Genomic DNA, 11474 nt, shown 5'->3' on the forward strand with positions numbered 1-11474 from the left:
CAGTGCATAGTCACTGTTCATTGAGCTTTGAGCTTTCAACTGCAAGAGAGTTAATGGATCAGTTTAACTTGTCACTAAGAAGAGGAAAAGAATAACCATAATTAAACAAAAATACTAGGATTTGATGCGAAATAGATCATGTTGCATAGAATTTCAAGTATTTTCATTCCAGAGTGAGCAAATACCACAGTAGCTTGATTTCTTATCAGTATATTTACTGTTAGCCTCTTTACCTTATCCTCTTGAAGCATTAGATTTTTTAGCTCTTGGTCATGTTGAGCCTCTTGCTTATCCAATCTTTCAACTGTCATCTCAAGCTCATTCCTCAAAGACTGGAATTCCTGATGCAGCTTTTCACTATTTTGGCTAGCCAACTTGCTCTTCCTCTGTTCTGATAACACATAAAATTACATATAAACAAGATGTCTTAAATATCCAACCAATATGTAAAGGAATCTGAGTTAACATTAGAATTTCAATTCTCAACCACATAGAGTGAAGAATCAAAGGATGCAAAAAGGCACAGGTAGACTACATTGAAGTGAGAGTTCCACCACTAATCTCATTTCATACATTGTATATGTTATGCACAAAGAGTGGGCAGCTTGTTCCTAAGAGGCTTAGAATTAGATTAAAAATTTGCAGTTTATCTGAACATTTACCATGATAACAGTGTAAACCAACATTCACAGATTTATAGCCATCCTAACTATCTTGAGCCTATCATCCTCACCTATGTTCATTATATGATTTTGTAACTATCAGCAGTCATAAATTGTTACAACCAAAAAGCAATTGAAATCCAAAACATGATTAATTAACCTTCAATCACACTGACTATGGCCTATACATGCCATTACCCTAATGATAATCAATTGTTTGAAAAGACCCTCTTTACCATGTGCTCTTAAGATTCAACTTTCAACCCTTAGGTCAAGTATACCATGCTAGCCAACTATTAAAAACTCAAGTCTCCTTCTGGTCATTACTTTTTGCTACGTGCCTTTTACATCCTAAAAGATCACTACATAGAAAAATAAAAAAATACCATCAACAACAACATAGTAATTAGTACATGTAAAAATAGGACCATACATTTTTTTTATCCGAAAATTACATTTGAAACATTGAATTCTTGAAAAAAAAATATATATATATTTTGCTTCTAGAAGCAGTCCACAAAAATAGAAACCAAACCAAGCTAATGCAATGGGGCCAAACCAAATCCTAAAAACCAATTCAGGAAGTATAATATTGGGATAATGGGGACCCTTTATTCTAAAAAATGAAGGAGTCATGTTGACGTTCAAAACTGATCAGCTAACCTTCAATATATTCTTGATGTAGCCTTGTTTGTTCTGCCTTCATTTTACTAAGAGCTTCAGAAACCTCATCCAACTTGAATTCCATTTCTAACAATTTTCCACTTTCAACATCAATCTCCTTAGCAAGGCTGACAACAAGATTCCTAGCTCTTTGTAATTCTTCAAGAACATCTTGGTTGTCCATTTAAACCTACAATGTGGTCAGATCAGTTTTTAAAAGAAACTAAAGTTAGAAATAAAAAAAAAAAAAAAAAAACCGTTTACTTTAGAATTGAAATAGTCATGTTAATTCCAAGGAACCTTTTTTTGGCTTTCTTTCTTCTTCAATAATCAAGGTAAGTTTTTTTTTTTTTTTTTTACATTTTTGTTTTGGAATTGTTAAAGGAAGAAAGAGAGAATAAGGGAAAACGCATGGGAAAAAAAAAGTTGAAGCCTTGAAATAAAATTAAACTAAAAAATAAATAAAGACTTGCTTTGATGGAGAAGACGAGTCGAAAGGGTCAGAGACTGAGTGTTTTTTTTTTTTAATGCAGGAAATAACCGTAAGGGGCTGAGGGTTCGGGTTGACCCGGCCCAAGTGAAATGATCTAATAGACTAATACTCTAATTAATTAATTATGTTTTATTTTATTAAAAACAAGAAATGTAGAATTAAGAAAAAGAATTTTTTTATGAAGAATTGAAAATGTTGATGACTTTTTATAATACTAGAAAAACCTCCCAAACAAATTATTTTTTAAGTATAAATTAATATGTTTTGAAAATAATTATTTTAAATTATTTATTTTTTCTTTTATAGGTTGTCTGATTTTTTTTGTTGAAAGATCCAAATATTTTCATTTCCTTTTAAAATATAAATTAGTTTGCTGTAATGCATGAATTATTTTTATTTTATTTAAATTTAAATAAAAATATAAATCAATATTATTAAATTATTTACATATTCAAAGTGTATGTAACATATAAATAATATAATTAAATTATTAATTCATAATAAAAATAAAGTTTTCTTTTTAAATTCTGTTGAAGGTTATAAAAAATTTTTTATTTTATAATTGCACAGTTATCATTGGATTCATAATTTTTTTTTTAAGAATCTTGGTGAAATTTTTATAGTTCTGAATTTTTTTAAATTAAGATATAAATGAACTTGAAATTAATATTACTGATGAGATTATCTTTGAATTATTTTTTTTAATTTTTATTTTTTATGAAAAATAATATCTTAATTTAAAATTATGTTACATATTTCACAATAGGATATGAATTAAAAAATTATTCACTTTTTTAATGTACAACTGACCCATAAATTTATGTTTATGGCATATAACTCTATTATATTAATTAATCAGAGTATTATTTTTATTTTATACGAAAAAAATATTGAATAAATAAAAAAATATATTACTTAATTGAGTAAATAATCCACAAAAAATAAAAAGTTTACAAATAATACAGATAAAAATATAAAAATATACATGTTTTTGTAGTTTTAGTAGGTTTTTAAAAAAATATTACAGCTAAAAAAATTACAGCTTATTTAAAAAAAAATCCTACCTAATAAAATAAATAGTATATTTAGTAAAATAGTATTTCATACCTAATTGAGTGAATTATATATTTAGTGAAATAATACCTGTTATAAAAAGAAAACATGTTACCTTAAACTAATAAAAAAGCTAAATTAATAGTACAAAAAAATACGTTTACCTTAGTGGCACATTGAGAAAGTTATATAACTAAAAACTACAAATAATAAAGGCTCTCTTAAAGTTGTTATGCTATATATATATATATATTCACATTTATTTTATGAAATATATTTAAAAGTTGAAGATAATTCAAGAATTATTTATAAAAAATATTAAAGATATTAAATAATATTTTTAAAAGTTGTGATAAATTTAAATATACATATTAACTATAGATAAATTAAAAAAATGAACTATTTTAAAATTAATTTTAAATTGAGATGAGAGATATACAAGAAAAACTTGATGTATAGGAGAAATTTTTTTGAAGTTGTTTTGGTATTTATATATTTTTTAACATTTTATTTGTGAAATATATTTAAAAGTTGAAAATAATGAAATATTATTTATAAAAAATATTAAAGATATTAACTAATATTTTAAAAAGTTGTGATAAATTTAAATACCTATGTTAATTGTAGATAATTTAAAAATATAAATCACTTTAAAATTGATTTTTAATTAAGATGAGATGATGTATAAGAGAAAATAAAGTTGTTTTGGTATTTATAATTTGTTTTTATATTTTTTTGTGAAATATATTTAAAAGCTAAAGATAATATAAAAATTATTTATAAAAAATATTAAAGATATTAAATAATATTTTTAAAAATTGTGATAAATTTAAATACTTGTGTTAACTCCAACTAAATTAGAAAAAATAAATTATTTCAAAATTGATTTTAAATTGAGAAAAGTTGATGTACAATAGAAAAAAATTTCATTAAAATTTAAATTAATTTTTTATTAAAATTTAAAATTTTAAGTAATTTAAAAAATTTTAAAATAGATTTTTTATAAATAATTTAAAATTAATAAATATATTATACATCATCGTAACAAAAAATTTTAAAAATTATTTTAAGTTTAAAAAAATTGTTCGTGTAAGCAATAGTAATTGTTATCTAGTTAGTAATTATATATGTTATAATATAATATATATATATATATGATTTAAAACGTTAATATGTATTCTTAACGGCAATTTTTTTATAAAAAGAGTATGTAAAAAAAAATAATGTTTAAAAGAATAAAATCCAGTAAAAGAACAGGACATGAAAGTTGAAAATCATAAAAAAAAAATATTTTTTTAAACTAATTTTACATATACAAAAGATTAAAAATTATATTAGCCTAACATATCCTACTTTTTGCTAAAACCCAAAAGCCCAAAAAGCTTGAAGTCCATTTTTATTAACGTCAAGACAAAAATAAAATAAAATAAAATTAATGTTGAAAAATATGTAAAGAAATGTAAACTTTTAAACTTTATAAATTGCAAACAATACTTTTTAGTAAAATTTTTCATTTTATTTTTAGTAATGAGAAAATTTAACAATGAAATCCTAAATGTGCTTTATATCACACTAATCTTTATAACTCGACAAAAGCAGCCATGAAAATCCTGGAGCTTAAACTTACAGCAATACAGCACACATTTGAACAAGAACAATGTCCCTGTTTGAAAGCCTACATTAATCATGTCCTCAATGGCTTAGATAAAGTTCAAACGTTTTGCCTGAAGACAATATTAGGTAAACATGTCTTACATCAGCATCATTTTCGACATGTCCATAAGCCTGAATTCTACATGTTAACATGAATGCAGTTTCTTCCCAATAAGGTGTTGTACCCTGGGAGCTGAAAATTGATTAACATGGAATTCAATGATATAGAAATAAATAATAATTCAGACAGCATAAAACACTACAAAGCTAATTCGATATTCCGGACTCGAGATGCATCTTTTGCTTCTTCAAGGATACTGATCCTTATAGGTAGTCAGCAAATTATTTCCTGTGAAAAAAATAAAAATGGTCAGTGACTCATCTTAGAAAAATCATCTCCAGGAAATTTGATTCCTTTCAACAACAACTACCTGAAAAATAAATTAGTGAACTTCAGATCATTCCACGCTTGCGTTTCGCGTTGTTCCAAAGCTTCAGTAAAAATATGACACCCTCTTGCAGTGTTGCCTTTCTTCCTTCTCCATAATTCCATAACTCTGAAATTATGTACCTTCCACTCGGGTTGTATTCGTTTATTTCCTTTATAGCCGAAGTGACTGCCTTGTACACTTCATTACCCAACTCATACTTCAAATCTCTCAACTTTTCATCATCATCGTTGATCACTTCCTGAACCACCATAATTGAACTTTGAATGAATCATTTGACAGTAATAAGAAAGCAATGGAACAAGGAACAAGCAAGAAGTGGTTCACAAGAAAAGCATATGGACAAGTAAAAAAATAAAAAAAGCCAGGAATAAAGGAGAACTTGAAATTTATTATCTTGCAGATTCTACAAGAACTAAATTGAGATATTCAACTATCATAATGCATAATTATGTACATAGAGCATATATACATTTTAGGCAGGCACCCTCCACCAAGCCAACAACCAGCAAAGATAACACTTATTGCCAGCTAACCTAAACGGTGAATGCAGGTAAGAGGTGAACCTTGAAGCATGCAATCGGACCATGCCAGGAAATTTGCACCTAACTAGATTACATGAAAGAATTGCTTCACTAGGAGAATATATATAAATATATACATACATAAATATATACATATATATATATATGTATAACTAGCTGAAGCAATGATTAAATGGAACGGCTGGAGGTGAAAGGTTTATCCAGTTCTATGTTTTACAAATTTCTGAGGACAAACAAAAAACTAATGAGTCATACCGACCAGAAAATGGGGAATCATAGGAACGGCATCGCCAGCTGTTCCAAATTAAGATTATATAAGTTTTATTCAAGGCAAGCTTCCTGGGAGATCTAAGCTCATACAAGTTTTTACAATAGAGGAGGAAGGGAGAACTGCAACTTCACAACTACCATGAAGTACACTCACTCACACAAGTGTATTCCTAATCATGTTCTACAAAAGGATCCATACCTAGCATAAAAAAACCAGGACATATATATGACATCTATGCAAACTAACATAATTTATCAAGCAACAGCGCTAAGTTTGAGAAAGAGGAAGAAAGGGGGAATTAGCAGCACGAATTTCATGAGAGTCATGAAATGAAGACCTGATATTCCTCGTCTCCTTCAAGTTTAATGCGTTTAAAAGGATGCCAGTCTGGATCCTTCAGAAATTCCTCCCACAATGAGCACAGTTCTGATGCTCTCTCCTCTGCTAGATCTTCATTATACCTTCTCTTCATTGCTTCAAGGAATGGTTTACTGTCAAGTTCTCCCATTCTCTTGACACCGATGTGTGCACGACTGGATATTTCTTTTAATCCCTACAAAGTGAATGAATTAGCGCTTCCTGAATCCTGACTACCGAGAGAAGCGTATGATGAGCACACAAAAGGCTGAAGCATAAATTTTCAGAAATTATATTATAAGCACCACAAAATAGTTCACAAATCAATTTGCAGTCATAAACCTTAAAATTTTCGGTATAAACAGTTGTTAAGTAACCAAATATGAAAATTTCTTCTTAAGCCTCAGAAAGTCAGCAGACCAGCACTTTTTAACAATCACGAGTCTGACCCATGTTTCATCTTATAAAAGGCAAGGAAAGAGAATTGCAGTATTCCTGGTAAAAACCATTTAAACAATTAAACCACCTTGCTCTTGATAAAATTAAAAACATTTGCTTCAGCCAATCTTTTGATTATATCAATTAGGTTTTAATGAGGAAGAGCATTCAAATAGTAATTCTCTGCATTAATGTCCATTGAACACAATTTTTTCAGCTTATTTCTGTTTTTTGTATCACCATCAAATAATTCATGAGTAAGAAAGCAAATAATGCAATACAAACCATGGTTCCAATATCCATTATCTGAAAAACATATGCTCAAAGAACTTAGAAGTCTTTCAAAATGAAGGACATTTGACATCTGCTCATTTTTGTCTATGATTATTAACTCATAAAGGTTGGAGTTCTCTAGACCTTTTGGATTCATGAGTAAAATTCAAGTGTCACAGGGGCAAGTATTTTGAAATTGAATAGGAAAAAAAAAAGGGAGAACTCACATTAATCATTTCTTTGCGAGCTTCCTGCAGCTCATCATTGCTCTTACGTTCTCTTACAATAAGAGTTTGGTTCAATGCTTCTAAATCTTCAAGCTCTCCCTCTTTTTCTCTCAACTCTTTAAGACTTGCCTCCATCTTCTTCAGAACTTCTATATCATCTTCATCTCCCATGTGTCTAATTACATTCAATGACCCTCTCAGTTGCTCAATTTCCAGTTCCAATGCCTGTTTTTGATCTAATTGTTTCTCCAGTTGAATTATCCTATTGTGAAGTTCCTCCTTCTGCCTCTGCATAATGGGTAATCCAGTAAAATCATCAATTCTCAGCATTCTAAAACTGGCGACGAAGTATTGTTGTATTAAAGAAAAAGGCACAAATAACAAACAAACCTTCTGATCTTCAGCCAATTTCATCACATTTTCATCAGCCTTTTTTTGCTCCAAAGCAGCCAATTGTAGTGCACCATTTTGAACGGCATTCTGGAAGAACAAATATGTTAGTTTTTGGACTTCCAATAACTATTTGACCAACATTCCTGAGCATATGATTAAAACAAAACACATCAACTCATGCTGCAAGAGCAAGTAAAGTTTTTGTTTTTCTTTTAATACTATCTCTATGATAAAACCAATTCATGGTAGGAAATCCTCAACCGTAGATTAGTAGCCTGCAAACTAGGCACTAATGTTTACCTTTAGAAATGTATGCATTATATTTATATTCAGGAGAAAATAAATTGAAGTTAGAAACTCCCAATTATAGGTCCATAGTTTAGAAATCAACAACTATATCCACCGTATGAGATAGATGCATTTTCTATCAGACTGCCAATGAGGAATAACAAAGCTAATTTCAGCACCAGATGCTTCACAAAAATTGTTGCCAAAGCAAAAACTCTGTACCAGTAATATATGAGTTCTGATGGCATCCTTTCCAAAATGACCCGACTATGAGACGACAGTAGTACCAAAAAACACTTGAATATAAAACTTAAGGAGTGAAGAAGCAAAAGTGAAAATCAAGAACAAAGAACAGCACTTGTTCAATCTCCTAGGCCGACATTTTTCTTTCACTATCATTCCTACCCAGAAACACTTGAATATAAAACTTAAGGGGTGAAAAAGCAAAAGAGAAAATCAAGATTGAAGCATAGCACCTGTTCAAGCTCCTCAGCCAACTTTTTTCTTTCACTTTCATTCAGTGCCTCACGCTTTTCAAGTTCAACTCCTCGTGACTCCAGGTCTTTTTGATGAGATTCTAGCTGTGATTTCAGTTTTTCGTGGTCATTAAAAATCCTCTGGAAGTGTTCCCTTGCACTTAGTTGAATCTTTTTAATCTCTGTGAAGACAAGCAGCATGAGTTAATACCTTTGAGACAATAGTAAGTACCAGAAAACAATCTTGATTATAAAGTTAATGAAAATCCATAGTGTCGAACAAAAACAGTAATGACATGTAACGGATTCAGAAAGGCAAACCAAGCTACCAGATAAAGACATAGAACAGTTAAAAACAGAATAAAACCAACATATGAATAGTATGTATATTTCATAACTAGTTTTCATAAGAAAACTTAGAATACATCACAAAAGTTAAAACACACCTTCATTATATGCTTGGAGAAGGTTATCTTTTTCTTCCATTAAAACCTCAAGGGACTTGGAAGTTTCAGAACATCTTTCTTCCATCTCTTTTATGTGTTTGTTTTTAGTCTCAATGATATTTGTCAAATTTGATACAAGTCTATCTTGTTTCCTAGCTTCTTCCTCCATGAGGTCAGAAATGGTCTTAAGGTCACTAGTCTTGCGTAGATGCTCCCCAATAATACTGCTTGACTTGTAGTCATCAGCACGGGCAACCCAAGCATAAAGACCACACTTAACATCATTATTAGCAGCCCAATCCTTTTTCCCATGATGGTCTGCTTCATAAGCCTTCTCAAATGACAAGGCATTATGTAACCCTGGCCAGTCTTTACGGAATTCCACGACGGCAGTCCCTGAATGACCACGGTAATTCCAGAGAGGGTGAACTCTTATGGCATTGAACCCTCTCCTGATCAACTCATCCCTCAACTTGGATCCACTTTCTCCGACAGATCGCCCATCCTCTGATCTTTGAGTAGGAATATTAACCACTACTCCAGTCCAAGGCCAAACAATTTTCTCATCATGGTCACAACCACTAAGAGGATCCTCCTCAGCCACAGGTTTTGATGAACTACCCACAGCCACAAGATCTTTTTCCAAGTATTTTGCCAAAGCTAGGTGATTGGCTTTCTCTCTTATGCTTCTTTTGTCAGAATTACTATTTCCAACACCAGAAGCATGCTGGAGGAGATCCTTATATAAATAATCTTGCTTTTTCCTCTTGGGACAATAGGGGCAAGTATACTTTTCCTCTGAAACTTTGATATTGTATTTCCCATTCTTTAGTTTTTCATAAGATTTATCTTCGTACTCTTCCATTTCAGATTCACTTATATCTGAATCGTCTTCAGAGCTGATATCCATTCTCGGGGGAACCTAAAAGGAAGCAACAAAACCAAAACATCAAAGTACACCAAATAGAAAACTATGCATTTCCTTATATGTTTGAACAATTAATATGTCAATCAAATGACAAAATTTTAAAGATATTTCTCCTTCGTACAGAAACATGCACGTTATCTAGTTGTTAATATTAAAATATATAGATCTTTCATGAATTAAATTATCTATAAAACTTCAATGGAGCAGATTTGATTAATTATATGACCTTTTTAACAAAATAGTATTAGCCAAACTAAAGCAAGATACAATCATTCATAAACTACATTTTCCAAAATGAAGCAATTGTTAACAGTTTCTTTTGTGAGAACCCCAATCCCATCTTTGGTTCCCTGGGAAAATGAAAGGAAAACAAAAATAGAAAGAAACCCAAAAATTAAAATTAAATATAAATACAATTTGGTCCTTGCTTTTTGCTTTCAGATTCAAAAACATAAAAGCAAACAGTGTGTTTCCATTGCAAAGAAAACCAAAATACTATGTTTTTAATTTTACTTTTGAATGGGAAGAATTAGTGTTGCATTTTACTTATTCTCTAATTTTCAATCAATTTTTTTTTTCATTTTCTATGATTAGACAGAGCCGAAAACAAAAGTACAAGAAAAAAAATTGCATAGCAATATCTAACCAAAACAGGGTATTTTCCTTTCTTCTTCACCCACTTTCACTAGAACCAAACAAACCCAAAAAATTTACTTAAACAAATGCATGCAATGACTTAAACTATCATATCAAATGCCCCCATTTTTCAATATTCATGATCACAGTAAAAAAAAAGCAGATATTAAAAGATCAGAAAAGCAGATCAGTACTAAAATATTTAAATAGAAAAGAGTTTTTCACACTCAAATGCACTGTTACTGAAACAGAAACGAAACCTTTCATGAAATAAATTTGAACTAAAAAAAAGAGAAATGAAGAAGAAAATTAGACTTTAATTTTTTTTTTTTTTTTACCTTCACAAAATTGGAGCTTTGATTTTTGGGGCTTTTGAGCTTTTCTCCGAAAGCTCCGATTTTGCGAAGATACAAATTTTAGTGCGGATAAATAATAAAAGACTATTGTTTTTGGGGAGTGAGTAGGGAAAAGCGACAAAAAACGAAGTGTTGTCGGAAAGAACGGAGAAGTGGAAATTGTTGGACACGCGCTGCGGTAAAGCACGTGAGAATTCGTTGAATTACCATGATTTTTGGGTGAGGAATTGAGAATTAGTGACATCTTCGGATCCGAAAGATCACATGAATCAGATGAGTAACAAGCTGTTCAAACATTCCATATTTCCAATGAACATCGTTACTGAATCGAATTTCAATATTTATTTATTTTTTTGAAATTATAAGTACACGAAAATTTTCTATCATAATTAATTAATAAATTAAAATATAACTAAACTCTAGTATAATAAGAGTTAAATTTTATGATTTTAAAATCTCTTTCTTATTGTTAAGATTTCATCGGCAATTTAATATTTATTTAATTATTTAATAATTTAAATATTCTTTGTAAAGAGTGGAATTTAAATTCTTTATTTTTTTTGTATTTTCTTTAGTAATTATGCTTGTAACAAAATATTTTTTTTAAATAAAGTAATATTGTATCTTTTGTTAAATATTATGGTCAATTAATAAATTATTTATTTAAAGTAACATTTAAAATAAAATGATCACTCTAAAAATATGATGATTTATATATAATTTTTAAATTATTGTATTTAAAAAATATTCGGTGACCAATATGGCAATGATTTTGGATTATCAAAGATGATCAAATTATTATTTGGAGAGTGATTTAATTTTCATTCAAAATGATGAAAGTACAATGATATGTAAAATTAATAATAA

General features: G+C 29.4%; 1 protein-coding gene across 2 annotated transcripts; it reads right to left on the reverse strand.

The window, feature by feature from the left end:
- Window positions 1-4468: 4468 nt before the first annotated feature.
- On the reverse strand, window positions 4469-10646 carry IDN2 (XH/XS domain-containing protein). 2 transcript variants are annotated; one of them, XM_022909409.2, is made up of 8 exons: window positions 10590-10646; window positions 8688-9609; window positions 8242-8423; window positions 7475-7564; window positions 7085-7372; window positions 6127-6342; window positions 4956-5214; window positions 4469-4873 (listed from the first exon to the last, which is right to left on the reverse strand). In XM_022909409.2, the coding sequence occupies exons 2-7, from the start codon at window positions 9595-9597 to the stop codon at window positions 4978-4980; spliced, it is 1923 nt and encodes a 640-aa protein (XP_022765144.1). In that variant the 5' UTR covers window positions 9598-9609; window positions 10590-10646; the 3' UTR covers window positions 4469-4873; window positions 4956-4977. The 2 variants fall into 2 exon arrangements, with proteins under 2 accessions (XP_022765144.1, XP_089604424.1); XM_089748298.1 differs by lacking the exon at window positions 6127-6342 and having other exon boundaries at window positions 4517-4873.
- Window positions 10647-11474: the final 828 nt, after the last annotated feature.

Source organism: Durio zibethinus, chromosome 19, assembly GCF_047325235.1.
Source record: "Durio zibethinus cultivar Kanyao isolate XHJ-2024 chromosome 19, ASM4732523v1, whole genome shotgun sequence".
Lineage (NCBI taxonomy): Eukaryota > Viridiplantae > Streptophyta > Magnoliopsida > Malvales > Malvaceae > Durio > Durio zibethinus.

Coding starts and splice junctions, on each gene's coding strand:
- IDN2 (XM_022909409.2), bottom strand. CDS start 9,597: ATGGATATCAGCTCTGAAGACGATTCAGATATAAGTGAATCTGAAATG. Junction 8,424..8,687: donor TCTCCAAGCATATAATGAAG/GTGTGTTTTAAC, acceptor TTGTCTTCACAG/AGATTAAAAAGATTCAACTA. Junction 7,565..8,241: donor TGGCTGAGGAGCTTGAACAG/GTGCTATGCTTC, acceptor TTGTTCTTCCAG/AATGCCGTTCAAAATGGTGC.